Consider the following 25,772-nt stretch of genomic DNA (forward strand, 5'->3'; position numbering starts at 1 on the left):
TGGCCACGGGGCGGGCCTGGGGGCGGGGCCAAGGGAACCCGCGGAGTGAGGGGTGGGTCCACGCTGGGGGCGGGGCCACGCGGGGACCGGCCCCGAGAAGGGGACCAAAGCAATCGGACCAGCGATGCGGGCCGGGACCTGCCCTGACAGTGGGGTCCTGGGTTGAGAAGCAGGGCCGGGGAGGTGGGGAACTGGGGAAGGAGCCCCAAGATATGGGGGTTGGGCCCTGGTAGAGGCGGGGCCGGATGCTGGAGGAAGGAGGAGCATTGGGGTGCCTAGCTCTGCGGCTTCTCCACGGCCAGAAGTGGGAGCGTGGCCGGGCACTGGGGGGACGCCGGAAGAACCCGGGGACGGGGCCGGAATGGGGGTGGCTAGGCAAGGGGGAGACCGGAAGCGGGCCGTGGGCGGGGCCGCGCGAGGGGCGGGGCCGCGCCGCCTCCCTACCTGTGTACTGCTGGACTCCGGAGAAGGCGGGGTGGAGGGTCTCGGCGACTGTCGGGCTCTGAGCTGCTGGGCAGACGGAGGGGCTGAGTGGGGCGGGGGCAGCAGAGGTTTCCGTCCACCCCCGATCCTTAAGGGCCAGAGGAGAGCAACACATATCCGCCCCAGCTTTACCTCTGCCCTAAGACCTCTAGAGGTATGATCCCCACCTTACAGGTGAGGAAACTGACTGAGGCTCATAACACCGACCCAGCTCTCCGAAAATGACAGAAGCCTAACTTGAATCCAGGTTTCTGGGGCTCCAGGGAGATTTAGCTCTGTCATCTACAGCTCTCTCTCCACACCCCCTTCGCTCCTTCTTCGATGCTGACTTCTCCCGTATCCCAGGCCTCCCCCTCTGGCTCCCCACACCTATGTGTCTGTGACCTGGTTGTACAGGCCACCAGAGCTAGTACAACTAGGAAAAATGAGCCGGAAGATTCTTCCCAGAAGGGGAGAGGTTGATAGAGGATGGGGTGTGATGGCTGTCATGACATGAGCAAACATTCTGTGGAAATGGAACACATCTCTGACTTTGTGTGGTTGATCCATGAGTCTGTCCTTGTGATAAGATGGCACAGAAACACACACAAGCACACATACATAAAACAGCGACCTCTGAACTAATAAGATTTCCATCTTCAGTTGTGTTCATTGTATGGTGCCAGTATCAGCTCCCTGGGTTCTTTCAATGTACTACGGTAATGTAAGATGTTAACAACGGGGAAACAGTGAGGCTGGGACCACTCTGTACTGGGATGACTAATAAGTAAAACAAATAATCAATAAATACTAGTAATAAATAATAACAAATCATTGTTTATTTTTTGCAACTCCAATTATCTCAAAAATAAAGATAAACAAATTCTCCTCCGTGGGGGAAACACAGATGACTTGATTCACATCAGCATGGTGATGGTGGTGATGGAAGATGTTAGCCCTGAAATCACGGTGTAGGACCAGTTCCAAGCCAGTGCTTGGTCAAGTACCAAGTGAATACAGTACAGATCTCTCTCCCCATACAGTAACCACTAATAATTAAGATGGTGGTGCCGTCCTCAGTACTGAGTCACATGTTAGGCAGTTTAAAATTGATATGCAAAACCTTAGGAAGTGGCTGATGGTATCTGCCCAATTTCCCAGATGAGCAAGCTGAGATTCAGAGACTTGAAACTATCTGGGGCCACTGTTACTGGACCATGAGCCCAAGTCTGTTGCAAGGCTCCTCTGCTTAAGCACCCCATGGGCCTTCTTTCTGTGCGCTCACATACACATCTGTCATTTGAGATTCCCTTTGTCCTACCACTCTGCTCCAGGGGACCCATGGTACAGAAACTCATCCTAACTGTCCTAGAGAAACCATCCCGGCCCCCACCACTCTCCAAGGCCCTGGGAGACAACCCGAGTTACCTGGGTAGGGCACGAGGCCATTGGCATATACAGTCTCTAGGGTGGGGTGCCCACCAGGGAAGGGCATGACACCTGCGAAGCCGTTGGTGATGGGAGCCACCAGGCCGGGCACAGTAGCGGTGCCAAGCAGCGGGGCCGAGTGCAGTCCTGTGGAGTGGAAGAGCATCATGCGGAGCCTGGCTGTGTCCCAGCCCTGACCGCCCATCTTTGGGCCCCTGGAGGACTCTCACCAGAGGCAGGGGCAATGGGTGTGGCAGGCAGTCCATTAAGGCTGACGGCGCCAATCTGCTGAATGTGGCACGGTGAGAAGGCCACGCTGGGGCTCAGGTAGCTGCCCGAGGTGGACAGGACCGTTGTCTGCTGCTGCATGAGCTGGGGGTGGAGAGGGAGTCAGCACACAGTAGGGGTGATCCCTGCCCTAGGTCACGGTTCATGCGGAGAAGTCTGAACCTCAAGAAACTGGGGTGGGGGGTATCTTGATTCAGGCTGGGATCAGGGCTCAGTTAGGAAATGGCACTTGACCTGAGACCAAGGTTCAGTGTGGGATCAAGACTCGGCTGTCATTAAGGCGCAGTCTAGATTCAAAGTTCATTTAGGAAATGAGAACTCAGCCAGGGATCAGGGCTCAGTTTAGGATCAGGACTCAGCTAGGCGTTTGGTCGTCGATCAGATCAGTTAACATTGAACTCAACCAGGGTTGAATTTGGTCTCGGTTTGGAGTCAGCCTGGACTTTGGAGGCATAGCCAGAATTGGGGCGATCTAGATTCGGGGCACAGCAAGATCTGGGCTTGGCACAAGAGTAGGTCTTCATTTGAGATGAGGGTTCAACTTGGGTCAGGGCTCAACCTGAACTTCAGGGTGGTCTCTTGGTTGGTCTCAGCTTGGGATTGAAGCTGAGCCCAGGGTTGTGTTAATCTAGGGTTGGGGTTCAGTTCAGAGCTCAGGCCATGATAGGAGGCTCAGCTGGAGCTGGGTTCCAGCCGTGGCCAGGCTAGGACCCTGGTCCAGGAAATTGGGTGCGAAACAGAAAGAAAAACAGGCAAAAAGGCAAAAGCCTCCACAGAGAACACATGGAAAGAGAGAGACCGAGACAGACAGGACACCCGCGAGGGTCACTGGGCCCGCTGCAGACAGAGTGTACGTGCTGGGGTCACTCACAGCCTGAGCGTAGGCACTGTAAGGGCTGAAGGGCAGGGCGAGCGACGGCGTCAGGATGCCCAGCTGGCCCACCATCTGCTGCATGCGCCGCAGCGTTCGCTCCTTGTCTGTGTCTGCGAACTTGACCACCAGGCTGGAGGAGGCCCCCTGCAGGGCAGCAGGTGAGCAGGGAGGGAACAAAGGGGGAAGGTAGCCTGGGTCCCGGGAACCATGCCAGCTCAGGCCCGCTGGGTGAGGGGTGGGTGGAACAGGCCACCAACTGTCTCTCTGTGCACAGACACAGGCCACAGCAAGAACATCTGGGAGGTCGAACTCCCGGGTCTAGCGGCCAGGTGTGCACAGGTGCGGCTGTGCACAGGTGGCTGCCCAGGGCTCCATCTGGGGGCATGGAAAACCCTACCTGAGTCATACCAAAACCAGATGGAGAATCAAACTTCTGGGGGCAGATGGGATCCTACAACCATCACCCACACCTGAGAACAGGTGAGACTCGTTGAATGGCTGCATTCGAGACAAGCCCCCTTAGGTGGCAAGCTCACCCCCTCCACGCCTGCCATCGCTGGAACAGCCTGATGTTGTGTTAAGCTGAGTCCTTCCCTGCTGGGGACTGAGACTGATGCCCAAGTGCCCAGAGAGCGAGGGCTGGGTGGCTCGGACCGCCCTGCTGGCTCACACCATTCCCCAGAACGTCTGCAGCGGGGGTGCCGGCTCTCTGGGCCCAGTTCTCTGTGGCAGGTCTGGATTCTCTGTACAGCGATGGTGACTCCTTCCTGGTGCAAGGGGCAGGCCACCCCCGTACCTGGTGGGCCTTCCCAGCCTCTCAGCAGTGCAAGCCCACAAGCTCCGGGCTCCAGTTTGCTCTGGCCCCAAAGAGACGTTTCCAGCCAGTCTGACCCCATCCCCACCCTGCCCAAACCCTCCATGGCTCCCAGTTGCCCTAGAAGGAATCCCAAGAGTTTTAGCCTCCACTGATGAGGATCAGTCTCATCTCCCTGTTCCTCGGGAGTGACCTGTCCCCCCAGTGGACACTAGCGCCATTCCCGTCATTGCCCATGCCTGGCCTGACCCCTGCTGGCCTCAGCAAGCCTAGTCTGCTCCTAGGGTCTCACCTCCTCTGGGGCACCCTCTTATACATTCACACACACACAATACACGTGCACGCATGCTCACACACATGACATTCACACACACACTCGCAGCCACATTCAGACCCACGTGCACACTGTGCCTGCTCACACGCACGTGTTAGCACATGTCCTCGCATTCACACACAACAGCGCCGTGTAAGTTCCCACACTTGCTCTGATACACGCAGCACGCACACCAACCTGCACACCATGCATGCTCACAAACAGACAATCACACACATGTATCCACCATGCACTCCACACTCCCAAAGCACATCACACACTCACCTGCACGCAATCACACAGGTGCACACATGATGGCACCCTCAGCACGCACACCCACATGTGTGTACCCCTGTACATGACCACACAGACCCCCAAGAGTGGTTCACTCGCACACACATGCAAACACTCGTGTCTTCACACACTGACAAATGCACACGTGTGCACTAGCTCCCCGCATCACCCTGGCACATGCCTCCACACGCTGACACGCTCACATGCACACATACATGCATCAGCTCACCAGTGCACGCGCACCAAACACACACACAGCTCACTGCATACGCACTCATGAGCACGTGCACTCACACTAGCACGTTTACACGCCCACACGTTCTCTCAGACACATGCATGTGCGAACACACGTGGGTACACACGTGCACAGTCACAGGCTGCCACCCGGGGCTGCTCCTTCTCCGCCTGTGACCTCTCTGAGCAAGCGACGGAGTAAGCAGGCGGCTGAGTGGAAAGACAGGCCCCTCACCGCCCTGTGCAAGCCCACCGCTGCGCCCGGGAGCGCCCACTCACCGGCATGGTCTGGCTACCGTGCAGGGCGTGAATGGCCGCCTGAGCCTCCGTGTGGGAGGAGAACTTCACAAAGGCACAGCCTGCTCCGAGAGAGGGAGAGTGAGTGAGAGGTGACGGGCTCTTCCCATGTGACCCACAGGCCGAGGGCTGGAGCCCCGTGTGGCCAGTCCGCATCAGACACAGACAACCAGGAAGCCAGACAATCGTACAACAGAGACAGGCCATCGTTGCTCAGGCAGCTGACCACAGGCCATAAGGCAGACACATGCCCAGCCAGCCACAGAGGCGGACATTCCCTCCAGAAGCCAGCCAGCCATGTCACCGTCTGACACATGCACAATCAGAGGGACAGTGCCAAGCGGGGCAGTCGAGGCACATCCCCCGTGGGGACAAGGGAAGTCTTAGAAAACACCACCAGTGACGGACGCCAAGAGATCCTGAGTTGTAAACAGATATGCAAAATTGCAGTGACAAGCCATCAGACAGGCACAGACAGAGAGACACACCCAGACGGGGATACACTCAGATCCACACAACACGGCCACGTGACCAGAACTGGGGAGCAGGTAAAAGCCACCTCGCAGGCCAGGCCAGAGGAATGAGGCGGACAACCAGTGACCCCCCACAAAGGCAAACAGAGAGCTCCACCCCACCCCAGCCCCGCAGTTCTATAGAGGAAGGCAGATTGGGGGAGGGGAATGAAAATGTTCTGGAACCAGATAGTGGTTACAGTCACACAGTTTTGCTAATATACTGAAAAGCATGTCACTGTGCACTTTAAACGGAAAATTTTTATTCTATGTGAATCCCATCTCCATTGCGTGAAAGAGCTAGGCAAATCCACAGTCGGGTCATGGGGTACGCTCAGTCCTAGTAACGGTAAAACTGCAAAGCAGAGACAAGTTAGCCGAGTCCCAGACAGATGCACCCAAGCAGGTAGAACCGGGTACACGGACAGTCAGCAGCAGCCATCTGGACACTCCGGCAGAAGCTCAGAGACTGAGACGCAGGCACGGGAGTCTGAACCCCAGTTACAGTCACGTGGGCGCGCAGGAAAACAAGTCCTCGGAGGGCCCCCTTACTCCCGACGGCCCCCACACTCAGAAACGCTGGGACGGGGGCTCGCATCAGGCAGACACGCAGGCACAGGACACAGGCAAATTCAAACAGAGACAGACCGTGGACAGCGTCCGCTGAGAACCGGCAGCCGCAGGCGGGGCACCGGGTGGCCGCAGACCCAGCCCCTGGCCCCGCCCACTGGTGCCCGCAGACCCAGCCCCTGGCCCCGCCCACTGGTGCCCGCAGACCCAGCCCCTGGCCCCGCCCACTGGTGCCCGCAGACCCAGCCCCTGGCCCCGCCCACTGGAAACCAAAGAAACAGACCCTGGCCCCGCCCACTAGTGGCCCCGCCCCCGTGGCTCCGGCTCCCACCGCGGGGTCCTCGGTCCGTCCCCGACGCGCCGCCCACAGCCCCTCCCGCCCAGGCTCCAGCACCGTCGTCCCTCGGGCCGCAGCCCGCTCCCCAGCCAGGCCCAGCTCCCACAGCCCCGCCCCAGGCCCGCGCCCCGCCGTCACCTTTGCTGCTGCCGTCGGGCCCCCGGAGCACCGTGCACTCGTCAATAACCCCGAAGGGCTGGAACAGCCGCAGCACGTCCTCCTCCGACTGCTGCTTGTTCAGCATCCCCACAAACAGCTTCCGGTCCCCTGTGGGCAGAGACACCCCCTCAGCCGAGTCCCCGGGCGCAGGTAATTTCGGACCCTGCCGCCCCGTCTTGGGCCAACGAGGGGGACACCGGCGCCTTCCCCCGCCTCCCGGCCTCGGGTCTCCCACCTCCGCCTGCCTGCAGGTCCCATCTCTGCACCGCGGGCCACCTGCCTGGGGCGTCCTCCCTTCACTCCTTCCCGGCCTCTGCTCCACGGCTTCCACCCTCCAGGCAAAGATGGCTGTTCCCTCATGTGCACTCCAAAGCCCACAGTAATACCAGGATTAGGCACTGCCTGGCCTGGTCTGAGCCCTGTCTGTCCGACTGCCATCGAGGTCAGCCAAGCAACGTGAGCGCCGGGAGCCCCTGAATCTGCACGGTACAGCCAGAGCCCCGCTGGGGCCAGCAGCAGCCAGGTGAATGCTGATGGCTGCGTGCACAAAACCTGGCTGAGGAGCCTGGAGCCCCCATCTGGTGGGGCTGAGGGTGGGGGCCTGGCTGCAGGCTCCGCCGGGACCTACCCAAAGCTAAGACCAGCAGTGGCATGGGACAGTCTTCCAAGTGCAGTCCCAGAGCCCTGCCCCCGAAACTGCTCTGCTTCCTGTAATCAGGAACTCGCCAGCTCCATCTCCCAGGGATGGGGAGCTGGGTTACTATGGAAACCTGTTCTTTGGCAGATGTCACTCATGGGGGTGGGATGGAGGGAGACACACAGGAGCAGAGAGGCTGAGAGTAAGGGAGATGGAGACCGATGAGAGACAGACAGACAGACAGACAGACAGACAAAGAGGTACACAGGGCAGACAGAATCAGAGACAAAAGGAGAGAATACAGATAAGGAAGGAGAGAGATGGAGAGGGAGGGGCGGGGAGGGGCGGGGAGGGCAGACTGAGCGCAGGAGCAGACCCCACCTCTGCAATCCCTGGCGTTGGGTGGAGCATGGCAGCGGCTCCAGCTCCCGGCAAAATGGCCTCTGCTGGGCGCCTCCACATACATACACAGGCACCTGGCTCCCACGCCCCTCTGGCTGCTGCCCCTTAGCTCCTACTCGGCCCGCCGCGGGGAGAAGCCACAACATCTCCGAGAATGAGCGGCCTTGGACCCCAAGGGCAGCGGACCCCAAGGGCAGTGGGCCACTTGGACACACACCTGCCCGTGGTCCAGCCCTCAGACACCTACCTGGCCCCGCCCACACCTCCCACCCAGCCCGAAGAGCTTGCGCGCACCCCCATACACCCGCCAGGGCTGCAGCAGTGCGCACACAAGGCCACACCCCACGGGCCGGCCACAGCCACGCACAGCCACGCGCACGAGCCGCAGACATCCGCACACGGGCAGGCACAGGTGGGTGTGCTCGCACCCACGCGCGCTCCCCACACAGACGCGTGCGCAGCCCAGGAGGCGATCCCCAGCCCTGCGGGGCCTCCCCCGCCGCCCCCGCCCGCAGAACTGGGGACAGGAAGGGGGGACACAGCCAGAGGCCTCTGCCTCTCCCAGCGAGATCGGCTGTGCCCTTCTGTGGCACGCAGCCTCGGGCCCTGAGGCCTCAAGCATGCCCCTTGGGGGTGAGGTGTAGGGGTTCCCGCCCACTCCTCCACGGAGAGATGACAACTACCTCCGCGGCTTTCGCTGTCCGCAGGCTTCACCTGGATTGGCCGCGCCATCTGTGGAGAAAGGGGTAGGTCAAAGATGGTAGTGGGGGCGTCACCTGCACGCTGCAGGGGCCCCAGTCTCCGCCCCAGCCTCAGCAGCCTGCCCGGCCCCAGCAGCACCCAACACTCCCGCCAAATCAAACCACCCATGGTGCCACCCTTCAGGCCTTCGCTTACAGCTGCCTGGAAGCTCCTATTTTAACCTTCAATACCCCTTTCCCAGGAGGCCTCCTTTTCTCTCCATGTGAGAAGATGGTCCAACTTCTCTGATCCCTACAGTCTATCCCCCATCTTTTGTGTCTGGACTTGGTCACAAGCCTTGAGTGAAGGAACTGTCAGACCTAAGAGGACTCATTGTCCCCCCCCCCACATTGAAAATGGTGTTTAGAAATCTTCCCTAGCGCCTCCTCAAAACTCACCCAGCCATGGGTATGAACTAAGCTGGGTACTGGAAACCAGGCTTGAGGGATGTGGGGTGGGTGTGGTATTTGCTACTTCACAGGTCCTTGGACGGAAGCCAGCTTGCTGTCCTAGCAGGCTCCTCCTCAGCCTGCAAAACCCAGTTCAAAGGCCCCCATGCCAGCGTTCCTTCAGCTCTGGGTTCCATCGTCCCTCTGCTCCGGGGTTGGAGTGCAACGTCTTGCTCTGTCTCCCTCCAGGATCCCTCCATAGCATCACCCCACCCAGGGCAGAGGACAGAGAGAACCAGAGGAGTTTGCTGAGCTGAATGAAAGAAAGACGTCGGCCACACCCATGGACGACCTGGTTAGATCCCTGTTCAGAAAGGCGCTCGACACGTCTCCCTTTCCACGCACAGTGCAGTTGTCAGCCAGCGTCAGGGAGAGAAGTCTGATGTGCACCCCATCTTACAGACATCAAAGTCTCAAGGCTGGGAGAGACTTATCCAGTGTCATGGCGGATGCGCCAAACCCAGGGGCCTTCCCACAGCTGCCATGATAGAGCCCCCCCAACTTTGAACCCCTCAAGTGTCTGCCTCTGAACCTTTTATGTGAAGCCCCGACAGACCTCAACACAGCTCTGCACCCAGTCACGAGGCCTCCCCCTCACTCTGCTCCCCTTCCCCAGAGCCCCACCCGTGAAGAGAGCCCCTCCTCCAGCTTCCCTCTGCTCGCTGAGCCCCCCTTCTAAGTGCTTTCCCTGTGTCTCACCCCCACCTCTTTCCGACACCGCCCCCTTTCTAAGCACACGTGGGCCTCCTCAACTTGAACTCAGCCTTGGGAGCCCCAGGCCCAGAGGGCCTCTGTCTCGCTCATTAGTATCCCCCATTCCACCAGTCCAACCTTGCTGCTGCCCAGGAAAGATGGAGCCACTCCCCTTCCCCCAGCACACACACAAGGCCCCCTCCACCTGGGCACCACACCCCACTAGCTGGAGTTCTATGCAGAAGGGAAGATTATTTCAACCAGATGAACCAGTGTCCCGGTTTGGGACCAGCCTGACATGGTGACGGGAACTGGGGGTGAGGGGCGGCATTCCTCTGCACCCCACCCCTCCCACCAGGCTTTCCTTCCCTGGACCTCACCTCCTCCCCCCCTCCCAGCACCTTGGGCAGATGAGGATGGGGTTGCTATGGCAACGCTGATTCACCACACAAGGAAGCTGGCAATTGTTGTTGCCATGGAAACCGCCTCTTAGGGGCGAGCCCAGCTCCTGCCTTGCACAAAAGAGATATTTAAATATAATCTTCTGGAAATGGATGAGCCGAGGGAGGGAGTGAGGGACCGGGGAGCACAGGAGAGAACCTGCCCCCATCACCGCACCCTGCTCCCCCACCCTCTTCCTGGGGCCTGGGTACCTGCTCCCCATCTCCCCCCACATGCTGTGCAGCCTGGGACCTTGCACCTAAGGGAGGCCCCTTCCCTTCCCAGGTCAGCCACGCGGGTGGGAGGAAGTCCTGGTCTGGGCCCGGACCCAGGTGGGCAGCCAGCCCTCTGCAGACCCCCAACTCGAACGCTGAAGATTACAGGCCTGCCTTCGGCACCCCGCGGCCCCGCGGCCCCCCCTTACCCACCGGCCTGCCGAGTGAGCCCAGGCGAGCATCCACGTGCCACAGCACGCCGCCCAGCCTCGGGCGCGCACGCAAGCCCAGCTCTGCTCCTCGATCCGGAGCCCAGCCAGGCGCTGACGATCTGCGCGATCAGCCCGCCAGAGGCCAGGCCCTGCACGCTGCCCGCCAGGAGGCGTGCTGGGGAGGTGGGGGACTGGGTTTCCCTACACCCTACCCCCCTGTCGCCCCTGCCCGCCCATCTGGCTCTGCCCACCTCCTTCCGGCTCCCTCTCTCCATCTGTCCTCCCGAGGTCTCTGCCGACTGACTGGCCTCCTCCCTCCTCCACCTTCGCCGGCTCCCCATCGCTGCTTCCCTTCCTGCCTCTTCCTTTCCTCCTTTCTTTATTCATCACCATTCCTGCTGTGTCCCATCCCGAGTAACTGCGAACCCTAGAGGGGACATCACTAGTCTGGGGAAGGACAGAGGAAAACAGACACCCCCAGGCACAGGTCAGGGTTGAGGCAGAAAGAGGAATTGGGACTGGGAGAGCTAGAGCACAGAACAGCCAAAAGGTAGCCCTGGGACTGCACTGGCCGTGGAAAATCTGCAGTGGGTTTTGAAGTATGAATAGGAGTTGGGAAGGAGAGACAATTTGTCATGTCGGAGCAATGCCAACATCCACGGCACATTTAACCTAGAGCACATTTATGAAATGACCCCACACACACCATTTTATTGGTGGGCAAGTCAAAAGGAGAACGCAAGAAGCCGAGGTCTGATCTGTCATCAGGCTGATGGGGACCCTGACATTCCTGCAGGCTGTGGGCTGGAGCTCTGCAAGGCTCTCTGGGTGGGCAGTGAGGGGCTGGGACCCAGTCCTGGCTCCTTCCCGCCCCTTCCCATGGCTGGATGTACTCAACCAAGTCAGACACTACTGAGAAAAGCAAAGCCCTTATGTCTGACCTATTTATATCACAGATATTACGGGTGGGGAAGCTTACAGGCTGCCGGGGAAGGGGTGGCAGGAGGGATCTCTGGTGGTCAGACAGGAACCCCAAAGAGACCCCCAGGCGTTCAACATTGTGCCTTCTGAAGATGCAGGGCCAGAGGAAGCCCCAATTCGGCTGCTTTGGCGGTGGGGAAGGAATCCCGTGAGCCCGTGACTGGGATGCGCAGCCCCCGCGCCAGCCTCTTCTTCCACCTGGGCCTTCCCTGGCCTGCAGTGTGAGCCCTGGCCAGGCCCCGCTCCTGCGCTGGGTGGCTCCGACCCGCGGGGTGAAAAGCCAACTCCTACACAGATGCGTCTGCCGCTGGGTTAGGCATTCCTGCCACGCCCGGACGCTGCGGGCCAGCTCCCCCGTCCACACCAACCCGCACTCACGTCCCGCAAGGCCCCTCGAGTGCCACTTGCTCCCCACGCTCTTTCCTCCACATCTGTCTGCTTTGGCGGCTCTGCTCAGACTGAGCCTTAATTTTGGCATACCCCCAACATCACAGTTTCCCTTTTGGGTGCCCCCATTTCAGAAAGGGACCAGCATGAGCCCACAAACGACAACTGAGGTGAAGCTCAGAGTCCCTCAGCTTGGCTTGCCTGGGGCCAGCCCCTCTTCACTCAGTGTCTATGTGCCAAGCCCCAGTTGTGTTCAGAGCCCCCCAACACTGCTGTCCCACTTCGCAGATGGGCAAAGAGAGGCCAGGAGGGTCAGAGCACTCGACCGTCGTCTCAGGCTGGGCTTGGCCTTGAACCAATGTGATGTGGGTTTGCAGCTGGGGGTGAGGCCTGGGAGAGACCTCAGAGACCCTCCTGTGCACCGCGGGGTTTTTCAGGAGAGGGCTGTGTGGGAACTCACCAACCCGCAAAGCCCCCTTTCTGGGGGCTCAGAAGCAGGACTATAATCCCCCCCCCAAAGAAAGCGACGGTGCTACCTTCATCCCAGCAATCAGGGTAAGAAACAGAGCCAGGTCTGCTGCCCAGCTGCCCGCTGGGGACCCTTCCCCCTCCAGGGACCTGGACAGCAGGCATCCTGGAGTTTGACGGCCTGGTTAAGCGCCTCCGCGGGAATCCAAGGGGTCTGCCCAGTGTGAATTCCTGGGTCCTGTGGTCCACTCCCGGTTCTATTCTGGGATTCTGTTATTCAATTTAGGATCCTATTCCAGAATGCTGAGATGTGATTAAATCGCATCCCCCATGGACACCAGCCGCTGTCATCCTGGAGGGGGGACTGGGAAGGGAGTGTTGCTCTCCTTCAGAAAGCGCATGGTGGGGGGTGCGGAGCACTCAGCTCTGCCATGGGGAGAAGGGGAGCACAGAACTAGCAAACGATGGGGTCGCTGCCCTCCTGGGGTGACATGACATAGTCTCCACTGGAGCCGTGACTCCCCTCACTGTGCACAGCCATGTGGAGGCGGGCGAGCCAGCAGGGTGGGCTTCTCCAGCCCGGAGAGTTGGGGGACCCTTCCGCGGCTGCTGCCCCATTTTCCAGTGAGGGACTCACGTCTGTGCACAGTCACTGCTGGCTGATAGGCACAGGCTTGCCATCCTGGCCACCCTCATTTCCTCCCCATGCAATCAGCAAACGAGCCACCTGCTCTTGTCTGAAAGGCTGATTCTGTTTCTGTGGGTGCCTGAGGTGGGGGGTCACTCCCGAAAGTCAGCCCCTTTGCTCATCACTTGGGTGTGGAGCTACAGAAGCAGATTCCAGGGGCTGGAATCCAGGGCTACACCCAGCGGGAGACAGCATGTGTCCTTCAAAAACAAAACATGGACAAGAACCTCTATTTGTAAGAACAAAAGCTAGAAACAACACAAATGTCCACCAACAGGGGACTGGACACATAAATTATGTAGTCCCGTGTCACTGAACCAAGTTTCAATCTGCGGCGCATTGCAATCTGAACCAAATTTCAATCTACAGGTGACAGGCTGTGCCTTGGAGCCTGAGTGAGTAGTCGTGGGACGCTCGAGGTTTGTGTCATTATATATGCTGTTTGCACAGTGACAGAACTGCCCAGAGACGTGAGTCTCAGGAACAGGTCATCACTGAGCCGTGCATAGCTGTGTTTGTCGGTGGAATATTACACAGCAATGAAAAAGCACAAACCACTGGTGTATGATGTTGAATCTAGTCAGCATTACGTTAAGTGAAAAAGATACACGAAGTAAAAATAAATTGGAAAACTATATAGTACGGTCCCATACGTAAGCTAAAAGTTAATAAACAAGAGTCAACCGATTAGTTAGGATTGTCTTTATAATTGCTAAGACCATGAAAAAAGTAGGGGGTAGTTACCCTAAACATCAGGAGAGGGGGTTGGGGACATGGGGTGGAGTGGTTTCCTGGACACTAACTGGTGGTGACAGAGTGCTCTTTTTATTATTATCTGGGTTGCATAAACTTTGCTGTAAATGTGTAGTATTTTTCCAACTTCATTTTATTCTTTTAAAGATTTATTTTATATATTTATGCATATGAGAACTGGAGTGTAGGCCAGAGATGTGGGGGGAGGAGTGAGAGGACTCACCAGAGACAGAGTGGGGCACAGAACAGGCAGATGGACTGAAATACACTGCTGAGGGGAGCAGTGGGAGATCCCCTGGCCAGGGGTCGAACTCAGGCTGCAGGGGTTGGTGATAGCTTGATAGCCCTGAGACTTTAACCCCTGTGCAATCAGGGAGGCTCTATTTTTCAAATTTTAAGAGATATTTCTAAAAGCCAGGTTCCAACCCCCAGGGAGTGCTGTCCAGGCCTGAGGTGGGGGGGTACAGGGGGTGGTACAAAGTACTGGGGCTCAAACATCTGTGCTCATGTCCTTGCAGAAACAGAACCAGAGGAGCTAGTGTTTCAAGCTACAGATCCCACCCTGCTGGTGACCTCTGAGGAGCCCCCTCATGTCCCTCAGCCATAGTCTTCCCTCTGTCACGTGGGGTAGCAGCAGCCTTGCCCACCCCAACATGAATGAGGTGCTGGGCAATGCTGGGCAACGGTGATAATTTGTAGCCAGATGCTGGTGTAAGGCAGAGGAAACTGAGGCCCAGAGGGAAGCGGACCTTGCTTGAGACTCAACCCCTCTGTACCCTGGGGGCTGGTACAAAAAGACTTGAGCCATGCAATCTCAAGCATGATGACACTGCATGATGGTTCAGGGTCTAGAACATTCTAGGTCTAACCTGACCCCCTAGTTCTAGAATGTTCTAGACCAGTCCTGTCCAATATAATAATTGACTCTAGCCTAGTCATTCTAGACCTGCGCTGGTCAAAAAGGGAACTGAACACCCCCGTAGTCTAGAACATTCTAGATTTTACTGCCTAGCATAGTAGCTAGCTCCTACTCTAAAAGATTCTAGGTCTCTGCTGTCTCATCCAGCCTGACCTGCCATGCTCACCCCAGATTTCCCATGCTGCACCCTACTCATGGCTTACATACCCCTGACGCTGAACATTCCAGAGGGAAGGGTGTGCCCGTCACAGAACCTATGAGATGGGTGCCACCGCCTCCCCGTGGTGCCTTCAGTTTCCATCAAGCTGCGGCCTGAGCTCGACCCACAGCCAGGGAGGGACCCCAGGGCGCAGCAGACCTCTCCTGTCTCCCCACTGTTCCCCCAGCAGTGTGTTTTAGGCGATCCACCTGTCCTGCTCCCCACTCTGTCTCTGGGGAATCCTCTCACTCCGCACCTCTGGCCTGTGCCCCAGTTCTTGTGTGCATAAATAAAAAAAGAAAAGGAAAATTTCTTTCTTCTTTATGAGGAGCAAGGCAGGTTCTTCCCTGCTCCCCGAGGCCCAGGCTGCGGTCACCTGTCCTCTCCCTCACTCCGCACCAGGCACATGGGCCTCCCTGCCGATCCCCCAACATGCCAGGCACGGTCCTGCCTCTGAACCCCAGGGCGTGCTGTGCTGCCAGCCTGCTCCAGCCACCTCGGCCTTGAGGCCCCGCCCAAGGCCACCGCAGCTGGGCCAGAGCCCCCTGGACAGCAGGCCGCCTGCACACCCCACGCCACGCTAGCATGAAGTTTAGGCACCGTATGCAGCAGGCACTCAATAGACGCTCATTCTGCTCCTATGCCTCTTCCTCAGTCCAGAGGCATGTGGGCTTCACGGTCAACCCCAGAAGCTTGGGCCTCTCCCCCAGCTGAGCGCCACCCACCCCTGCAGGCCCCGCCCAGACAGCGCCAGGACTCACTCCGGGCAAGGTCTTCTGTTCGTGCAGGGCAGTCTGAGCTTTGATGGCAGAGTCCCTGGCACAGTAGGTGAGGAAGGCACAGCCTGCAGGGGAGAGAGAAAGGCGTGTTAAGGGGCAGTCTGTGCACCTCACAGCAGCGTGACTCACCGTAGTCAAGAAGCGGAAACAACCCTGTGGCTGTGACAGACAATTGGCTGAGCCAGTGGGGTTCGGCGGCGGGGGGATGATGTGACTTTAAAAGGGAAGGAAATTCTGACACAGAAATTCTGACACATGGACGAACTCTTAGGACATCAGGCTGAGGGACACCCAGGCGCAAAAGGGCAAGTACTTCATGATTCCACCCACAAGGGTCCCATGGAGAGTCAAATCTGTGGAGACAGAAAGTGGACGGGGGGTGCTTGGTAGCTCACCTCAGTTTCTCTCCCCGGAGAGGGCAGCCCAGGAGACTGGTGTGGTGGCAGAGGATAAGACCAGCCAGGAGAGGGGAGAGGCCAGCCCAGGCCAGAGTGGCCCAGGGTGCATGGGTGGTTGTCACACTTGGGGGTGGGAGGCGGGTGTGAAGGGCGAAAGGGACAGAGACAAGAAAGCCAGAGACGCAGAGCGGAAGCTGCGAGACCCCAGAGAAAGACCGGCGTGTTCAGAGCTATTTGAAAGACGTTTCCCCTGGTAGAACGGGAGGCTCAAGGCAGGCGTCAGGGACGCTGGGATGGACCGGGTTTCTGGGCCCCACTCCTGGCTTTGCCGGGAGCCGCCGTGCACCTCAGTTCACTGGTTATGGACTGAGACCGTTGCTGTCTGCTCTGGTGCTGGGAGGCTCCGTGTTCCCCCTCCCCAGCACTCTGCAGCACCCGGGGAGCCACCGGAGGCGCCCTGAGGGTATCTCTGCCTTGCCCACGCCGCCGCCTGCCACCTACTTAAAGTCATATCCTGCTGGACTGCAGCTCCCAGGTCCCTCTGGGTTTACCCCCAAGAGAGTCGCTAGCAGGCACAGGCAGAGGTTTGAGCCGGATATTCACAGCTGCCTTACCCACGGTCGCCAATGAGTGGAAACAACCCAGATATACGTCAACGGGCGAGTGGATAAAGAACATGTGAACCAACCGTCCACTGGACCTAGTCAGCCTTAAAGGAAGAGAATTCTCACACAAGCTGCAACCTGGATTAACCTTGAGGACAATGTATTGGGTGAATTAAGCCAGACAAAAACAGCACAAGTGCTCTGTGGCTCCATGCTGTTGTGGTCCCTAGAAAAGTCACAATCAGAGGCAGAAAGTAGGCTGGTGGGTGCCAGGAGCGGGCAGGGTGAGCTAGTGTTTCACTGGGGCAAAGTTTCAGTTTGGAGAGATGAGAAGGTTCTGGGACGGGTCCCAGTGATGGGTTGCAGCATGCGAGTGTACTTAGAAGCTAAGCTCAACCCGGCCTGTTGTCAAATGGTGAACTTCGTTGTGTGCATTTTACCAGGAAAAACATGCTGTAACCAGGCCTCCCCGGTGGCGCAGCGGGTTAGAGCACAGCATCAAGAAGCTAAAGCCACTTCCGCATGAGTTCAATCCCCGCCCCGGAGGTGACCCACATGGCGCGGCAGACCTCTCCTGACCCGCCCGCTGCTCCCCTCAGCAGTGTACTTTGTCAGCTGGCCTGTCCTGCTCCCCACTCTGTCTCTGGTGAATCCTCTCACAGGTCCTGCACCTCTGGCCTGTACCCCAGTTCTGTATGCATAATAAATAAATATTTTTAAATGATGTAATTAGATATATTGCAAATATACTGTGCCTCAAAAAGTGCAGAACACGTAAATATACAAGTTAACAAATCATTATAAAGACAGGAACCATTTCCTCCGTCAAGTCATAAAAATGGTAGAGGCCCTCTACACAACGGGTTAAAGCGCAGCACTGTGAAACTGGCCGCAGCCTCTTCAGCACAAGCTCAACCCCCAGCCAGGGGGTGACCCACAGGGTGCAGCAGCCCTCTCCTGTCCCCACTGCCCCCTCAGCAGTGGACTTTGCCAGTCTGCCTGTTCTGCTCCCCACTCTCTCTCTGGTGAATCCTCTCGCTGCCCCTGCACCCCTGGCCTGTAACCCAGTTCTGTAGTGTAAATAAATACATCTTTAAAAAAAAGAAAGAAAGAAAAATGGTAGCCACCAGGAACCTAGCGTTTCCTCCACTTATGATATTTCAACCTTCCCCCAGAGGTCGCCACCACTCTGGCTCATGATAGCCATGATCAGTGTGTGTGTGTAGCGTGTGAGTGTTTTGTCCCCTTGTGTGACACTAATCAATGCGGTTGATGCTTCCTGTTTTTGAACTTAGATAAACAGGATCGTAGCACATAGACATTCTTGACTACGTGAAATTGTGTGATCTTAGGTTTCTGGATAAATAGCCTTGACTGTGGTTCCTGTTAGGGCTGTTGTTGCCCTCTTCCCCCAACTCATATGTTGAAGTCCTAGACCTCCAGTCTTCAGAATGTGGCCTGACTTCTGGATAAAGTTGTGCAGATGTAGCTAGTTAAGGCAAGTCACAGTGAAGCAGGAGGACCCTAATCTGCATTCTAATCTGCATTCTTCTACTCAAATCACATTCAACAGAGGGCTGTGTGTATCGGCACAGCTGACCACACACCTCAGCTACATGTCAGAGCTCACTGGGACCACCGCCATGTATGTGGTCTGTCATTAACTGAAACGTGGTAAGCGACATATGACTGTACACTCCCACCACGGGGTCTGAGAACCCCATTATTCAGGGGTGCCACCACCCCTTAGTTTTGCCAGCCTTTTGAATATTAATCAGTATAGTGAGTGTGTTGTTGTATTTCATTGAGACTGTAATGTACATTCCTAAAGTTACTAATAAAATCAGGCACTTTTGCTTTGTAGTTCCTTATAAACTGTGCGTGCTTATCAACTTGGGGTTACATGTGAAGTAAATGTCTCTCCCAGTTCATGGCTTGTCTTTCTACTCTCTGTGTGAGTGTATGTATGTGTTTGTGTTTCCATTTTCTGACTTTAAGTTTCAGGCACAGGAAAGGTGCTAAAACAAACAGTGTTATAAAGCCTGAGAGAAATTCGGCATGATTGGGAAGAAATGGGGCTGCAGGAAGATGTTCTAGAGGTGACAACCCTTCCTCCTTGCATCCTTTCTTGCCTGTGCAGCCCCGTGTGTAGGACATGGAGTGCTCTGGCCCGGGAGGGTAGGCTGAGCCCTGAGCCCCTTTGCAGTCCCTGGCCTTGGCTAGAAGGAAAAGCCAGCTCATTGGCCGCTGTCCCTGGTGCTGAAATGCTTCCCTGTTTACAGGCCCAGAATCTCCTTGGGAGTCTTCATCTCTTTTCTAGTGGGGAAAATGTGTGATCTTATGTTTCTGGATAAATAGCCTTGATTTTGGCTCCTGTTAGGGCTGATCTTTTGCCCCCTTCCCACAATTCATACGTTGAAGTCCTAGATCTCAGGACCTCAGAGTGTGACCTGATTTAGGGATAAAATTGTGCAGATGTAATTAATTAAAGCAAGTCACAGTGGAGTAGGAGGACCCTGGCTCAACATGGCTGGTGCATTTTATAGACAAGGGCCTGGGGCACAGAGCAGGGAAATGACTTGCCCAGGCCACACAGGAAGGAAGTGAAGCCTTCAGGGTTTAAACAGGATCCACAGACTGTATTCTAGCCATTTGGCCTTCAAAACATTTCTCCAGGACCTGTGGTGGTGGTGGTGGGGGTACTGGCAGGTTCCTGCCTCACTCCTCCCTGAAAGGAAACTTAAAATAGTGCCACATTTCTGAGAGATGTAGAGAGCAAATGATTAACAAGCCATGGAAGTTATCTCAATTTTGCAGGGTCTGGTTTGCTGCAAACTAGCCCCTGAGGGGCCCTCTGTGGGAAGTCACAATCCCTTCACATTGGGTTGAGAAAGCCAAGACTGGGTTCTCTCATCTCTTCCAGCAACAGCCACTATGCCCCTCACCCACCAGCCCTGCTGACAAGGGGCTTGGGCACAATTTCCAGAAGCCCTTTCCCACACTGGTCTAGCCCAGCCTTCCTCCAAGAACACTCAAGGCTTGACAATCCTATGGATTCTTGACAACCATCCACATTTCCAAAACCTGGACAAGAGTTGATCTTGGGGGGGACCAATATCCATGGATGTCTCAAGACCCAAAGGTATAGCAGGGACCGGTGATGGGATCTTGGGAAGCAAGAGATTTCTGCAATAGATGAGGTTCCTGGTAGCAAGATCTGCCTCCTCGTGGCTCTTGTGTAGGGGAGGGAGCTCCCCGTGCCTGGACTTATGAAAGCAGTGACTCCCTAGGAAGAAAAATTCTCTGCTGTAGAATCCAGAATCCGAGTTCTCTGTGCTCTGCTGCATGATCTGAGCTTTGGGGATTTCATCAGCAAAAGTTGTAATAATAATAGTCAAATCCACTGAGCACCAGGCATCATACCTAGAATTCTCAGGCTAGCCCAAGAGAATGGAAACATTGTTTCTATTATTATCCCCATTTGACAGATGGAGAAATGGAGGCACCAGCCACGAGTGGCCTCCCCAAGATCATACAGCCACAAAAATCAGAGGTGGTATTCGACCCCTGGACAGCTAACTCCAGCCTGTGTTCAGCTCTCACAAATTCTTCCTCTTGGAAAGATAACAGCAGTAGCAATACCAGGTGACTGTTGACTGGGAAGTTGGACACGACCCCCGCTGTCCTGGGTACTCGGCTCCAGACGCGTCTCCGCTCTAGCAGTCTCATGAGGTGGCTCTTAGACACACCACGGAGAAGTAGAGACCACGCAGCAAGTCAGAAACAGCCCTTGAAGCTGTTTCTGGGGAGGGCAAAGCGCTGGTTTCAGAAAGTCCCAGAGCCCTGAGGACTCCGGGTCATCACAGGCCCTTGCCCTGACCTATGACAAACGTCTCACAAGTGAAAGCACCCAAAAATGGCTTTCCTTTGTACTGTCCCTCCTCCTGATTTTCACACGAAGTCCGGGGCTTTTGCCGCTTCTCAGGAGCGCGGCGAGTCGGGTCCGCCCTGCGGGTCGCTGACCTGAGCCCTGCCGCACCCTGACTTCTGCCCCGCGCCGCCGCTTGCTCCTGCCTCGGCCCCTGCCACACACCCCCTCGCCTGTCTGGCCCGTTTCTCCTCGCCTTCCTGTCAGCCGGTCACCCTCCTCTGGGAGCCTCCTCTCGCCCAGATCACGAACCTCAGGGTGGAGCCCCCGGCCTTCTGCGCCTCTGCGCCTCTCACGGTCCCGCGCATGCTCGCTGTGGCTGCCTGACCCCGAGGTGGCCGTGGCACGTGTCCAGACCCCTAATCTGGCAGGCAGCGCGTGCCCAGGGAGAACCTGACCGCTGTCCTGGCCTCTCCCTGTCCTCCCAGCATCGCCATGGCTTCCCCCTCTCCACTCCCACCCCGCAGCAGCCACCAGGGGGCACCTGTGAGCACCGCGTGGGCTCATCCCAGCCGGGTGCCCATCCCGCAGGTCAAGCCGCAGGTCAAGCCCCTCCTAGGCGGCGAATAACCTGCCCTGCCCCCTCCCCCCCATCTGCACAGCGCTCTGCCCGTGGCCACTCTGCTCCGACATGGCCCTCCATGCCGAGCTCGGTCCTGCCTCAGGACCTATACACATGCTGCCCTGGAATGTGTTTCCCCCAGATCTCTGTTCATACTCTGCAGTCCTTCGGGTCGTGGCTCAGATCTCGCCGCCTCATGCGGTTGGAGCATGCGGTTTACAGTTGTAGCACCTCCACTGTGCACGCCTCCCCACCCCCCGTTTCTTACCGCCACTCACACGCCATATATATTACTTCCGTCTGCCCCACAGAAGCATCACTTTCACGAGGACAGGGACTTTTACCTGTTATGTTCAGTGTTGTGTCCCAAGGATCTGAGTACTGCGAGGCACACACTAGGTGCGCCGTACTGCCTGTTGACTGACTAACTGACCTACTAAATAGCAAGACTACCTCCTTGGGGGCAGTTACCACTGCTGATTACTTTCTTTTTTAAGGATTTATTTATTTATTTATTTACGCATATAAGAACTGGGGTACAGGCCAGAGATGTGGGAAGTGAAAGGACTTCCCAGAGACAGAGTGGGGAGCAGAGCAGGCAGATGGACTGAAACACACTGCTGAGGGGAGCAGCGGGGAGACAAGAGGGGTCTGCTGCGCCATGTGGGTCACCTGCTGTCCGGGGATCGAACTCACACTGAAGCGTCTGCACAGCTTCACAATACTGTGCTTAATCCCTCCGCTTAATCCCTCACCACCAGGGAGGCCCCGTTTGCTTTACTCTGATCCTCACTCTTCCCACACTTAGCAAAGTCAGAGCCAGTCGCTAACTCCTGGAGCATGCTCTGTGCCAGCCATGCTGGGGAGACACGCTCATCTTCTCTTTGATCACCGACCAGCCCCCCAAGCCAGGACCCCGACCAAGCTGAGCCCATGAACACACACCTCAAATCTTTCGGATTCCAAACCTGCTGCACTGGGGCTGCCCCAAACTCTTGGTCCCCAGGTCTGCAGTTTGGGGGCTACAGATGTGACCTAACCCTGCAGCTGTGTGACCACTGGCATCTCTGGGTCTCACTTCTCGTCCACAAATGGGCATCGCATTAAGGAGACACCCTTATAACATAAGGGTACCGTGCCACCACATGCCCATGCCACTTCCTCGCCCACCTTCTCAGTCTGAGGCTGTCCCCACTTTGCAGAGACCAGCAGCCTGGGCAGGCCTCTCCCCATGAGGTGTCTCTCCCTGCACTGAGGGGCTCGCTGGTTCCTGTCCATGAGGGCACAGCCGAGCACTCACACTCCTGGACACTTCCTTGAGGACGTGGTCTCCAGATGGCCGCCTGCCTCCCTGGCTGCTGCTCCTGCTTGACACACTGGGGCTGAGGGTTTGTCTGGACCCTGGGTGCCCACCTGTAGCCATCTTCCCTGGACTCAGTCTCTATCACAGTAACAGTGGTTCCCTTCCTTACACCCACTGTTCACTCATCCATCCGCCTAACAATGCATCCACTCACCTGTCCACCCACCCACCATCCATCCATCTGTCCACCCAGCCCCCCTCCCCACACGCACCATTCCAGGCACAGGACACAGCAGTGAACACAAAAGGCAAATATTCATCCTAAAGGGGCTTCCAGTCTCCAGGGAGGAGAGAAAAACAAATAGAACAAAAAGTAAAATCTAAGGCATACTGGGAATTTTTCCTTTCATAGGAAAACAAAGGAAAGCTTGGGGAAGGGATTTTAGTGGTGGGGAGTAAATCTGTCTGCAGGGAAGGTAAAGCTTGAGGGAGATGTGGGAGGAGACAGGCCGGTATCTGGGGGAGAGGAGGCTTCGCTAAGGGGATGCCAGCCCCGCCAAGGGGAGCCAGCGTGAGCCGCGCAGAGGTCTGGGGGAGGAGCAGCAGAGGGCACAGCCCATGGCAGGGCCCCGGCAACGCAGCCTGCCGCTGTGCAGGGTCGGCAAGGAGCCCACGTGAGACGGGGCAGGCCGCGCGGGGCCTCTGGGCTGCACGGACGTGGGCGAGACCCCGGAGATGGGAGCCCGAGGTCAGAGGGCTGGGGAGGGAGCCGGCGCCTCGGCTGCTCACGACACCCTCTGGTGGCTGCTGCCGGGAAGACACGCTGTGGGGGTGGGGCTACCTGACCCAGGTATGCTCGGCTCACCCTCTCGGCCCGCGGGATGCCTTGCCAACCTGTGGCCTCCCACCCTGCCCTAACCTCCCTCTGCGCCGGCCACCAAAGGCTCCCCCGCCCAGTTCTGATCCGTGTGCCTCCCTAGTCTAAACCTGCCGGGCTCCTGTGCCCTTGGGTCAAGCCAAGGTGGGCTCCAGGCCCTTCCTCAGCACCCTGGCCTCACCTCCTGGCCGCTTCTGTCAACATGCGCTCCTCTCACCTCTCACCTGCACTTCCCTAGGCGGCCTCCTTCAGCCTCCAGGCGCCTGGCTGGAATTCCAACCACCCCACCCCCATCTCTCTGCTTTTCTCAAAATACACATAATGTAACTTTGCCATTATCACTGTTTCTAGGTGCACAGCTCGGTGGCATTCAGCGCTTTCACTCTACTAGGCGACATCCCCACCCGCCCATTCTAGAACTTTCTCATCTTCCCAAACAGACACTGCCCATTAAATAGCGATCCCCCTCCCCTCCCCCACCTGGCAACTGCATCTGCCCCCCCATCGCTGTGCTGTGGGTCCCCTGGGGCCCCCCTGCGAGCGGATCACACAGAGCGGGTCCCTTCGTGTCAGGCTCATTTCCTGGGGTGTCACATCCTCTGGGTCTCCTTTGGGGGTGTGCTAGCACGCATCCGATCTCCTTTGGGGGGCTGTGTAATGTGCCCATGTGCAGAGGGCCAACCGCATTATTCATTCATCCGTCCAGGGATTCTATGAAACGGGTGCGAATATCTACTCAAGCCATGACTTCAATGCTTCTGGATCGGGTTCTTTTAATTCCAGAAGTGGAAATGCTGGGTTATGTGACAATTCTATGTCTAACTTATTTCAGGCGCCTCCGTCCTGGTTTCCACAGAGGCTGGGCCTCCTGGCATCCCCTCCAGCAGGACACAGGTCAGCGTCTCCCAGCCTTGCCGACACCCTGCAGCCAGCTTTGTTCGTGTAACGGCCATCCTACCGGGGGAGAGGTGGTATCTCCTGGTGCTTCCCTTCCTCCTGTGCGGCTTTTGCTGCACACTCAGCCCAGGCTGGCCCCCAAGACACCTCTCTACCCCACCCTCGCCGTATCACCCCTGTGTCACCCTATCACGTATCCACACTGGTGTGTTAGGTGATACAGGACTGCAGTGACCGCTGTCTCCGCCTCCCTTCGGGACAGTACACACCCCGTAGGCGCTCAGTGTGTCTGGCTTCTCACCAGTGGGAGGGGGAGGGGTGAGGAAGTGACCCTACAGCCCCCACCGCCCACTTGGACGCCAAATCCCCACTGGTGCAGACACTGCGTGGCCACTGGCTGTGTTTCCCTGGGGAGGCCCCTCCCCTTCCAGGCCTCCAACTCCCGGCAGGTGTAAGAGGCTCCAGGGACCCCTCGCTCTGGTGGGGTGCTCTGCCTGGTCCCACCTCAGGAGAGCTCTGGGACTGGGATGGAAATGAGTATCGCCCCCTCCACTGCTCAGATGTGGGATCCTGCCCTCAGAGGCTGCAGCCGGCGTCGCTGCTCCACTCCCCCCGGCCCTCACGCACCCACTCTGCAGCACCCGCGGGAGACCTTTGGGGCAAAAAGCTCCAGACGTGTTCTGGCAGTTTGTGCCCTTACTGTCCTAACCTGAAAAATGGGGGGCTGGGGGTCCTTGTTCGCTGGGTGCTGGGCTCCCCAAGGGAGCCTGCCCGTCCTGTGTCCAGTCTCTCCTGGCCCCCGCCTGGCCCAGGGGGAACCTACAGTCTTCTCCAAGGAGCTTGAAACTGCACAACCCAGCCCACCCCCTCCCCACCCTCACCTGCTCCTCGCTCTGCTCCAGCCACACGGGCCTACTCCCTCGGCCCTCCAACACCGAAAGCCCTCTGACCTCAGTGCCTTTGCACATGCTGTGCCTTACTCCAGGATGCCGTCCCTGGCTTCAGGGTGACGCCTTGCTCATTGGCCGTTCAGGTCTCACCCCAAATGTCACCTCCGCCCATCTTTAACCACCTGGGACAAGCTGCCATTCCCCGATACACACCCCATTTGCTGTCTTCATAGGAACTCACTCCTATCTAAATATCACTTCTCTGGTTACTAGCTCAGAGTGGGTCCCGCCTCCCACTGCATTTCTTTGTGCCCAGAGTCTCATTCAGTGCCTGGCACATGAGACTTGACACTTAGTTGCTGGCTACCTGTGCGCCTGACCATTTGTTGAGGACACCAACAATTTGCAAGATATTACTCAGAGTAATTATATGAATCATATGACATAAATTCATTCTAAATTTTATCACTACTCTGGAAGATAATTATTAATATTCCTTCCACCTATAAATGTAGGAATTAAAGCTCCAAAAAGATGAAATGGCCTCTCAAGATCACATAAAGGCAAAAAGTAAACCAGAAAGGGAAATCAAGTGTTAGAGTGCAAGCCTCTTGGTCTTCCCCATTCACTAGGTGAAGTGGTTGGTGGTCAATGGGGGGAAACATCCAGTCTTCCGTCTTCAGTCCACCTATCTATTCATCCATCCACCCAACCATGTAATCATACACCCACCCACCCATCCTCCCATCCATCCATCATCCATCCA

General features: G+C 57.1%; 1 protein-coding gene across 2 annotated transcripts in view; it reads right to left on the reverse strand.

Moving 5' to 3' along the window:
* Positions 1-25,772, reverse strand: part of CELF5 (CUGBP, Elav-like family member 5) — a 38,274-nt gene that overhangs the window by 7,239 nt on the left and 5,263 nt on the right. Inside the window, exons 2-9 of one of the 2 annotated variants that reach the window (XM_012729946.1) lie at positions 15,529-15,611; positions 8,305-8,353; positions 6,562-6,690; positions 4,987-5,066; positions 3,050-3,196; positions 2,121-2,262; positions 1,891-2,037; positions 445-510 (exon numbers count right to left, since the gene is read on the reverse strand). In XM_012729946.1, the coding sequence (XP_012585400.1) occupies positions 445-510; positions 1,891-2,037; positions 2,121-2,262; positions 3,050-3,196; positions 4,987-5,066; positions 6,562-6,690; positions 8,305-8,353 (760 nt within the window). In that variant the 5' untranslated portion in view covers positions 15,529-15,611. Of the gene's footprint in view, positions 1-444; positions 511-1,890; positions 2,038-2,120; positions 2,263-3,049; positions 3,197-4,986; positions 5,067-6,561; positions 6,691-8,301; positions 8,354-15,528; positions 15,612-25,772 lie in introns of both variants that reach the window. The other variant, XM_004689357.2, reaches the window with a different exon arrangement.

The sequence above is a fragment of the Condylura cristata genome, unplaced genomic scaffold, assembly GCF_000260355.1.
Source record: "Condylura cristata isolate star-nosed mole 26May11 unplaced genomic scaffold, ConCri1.0 scaffold00025, whole genome shotgun sequence".
NCBI classification, from domain to species: Eukaryota; Metazoa; Chordata; class Mammalia; order Eulipotyphla; family Talpidae; genus Condylura; species Condylura cristata.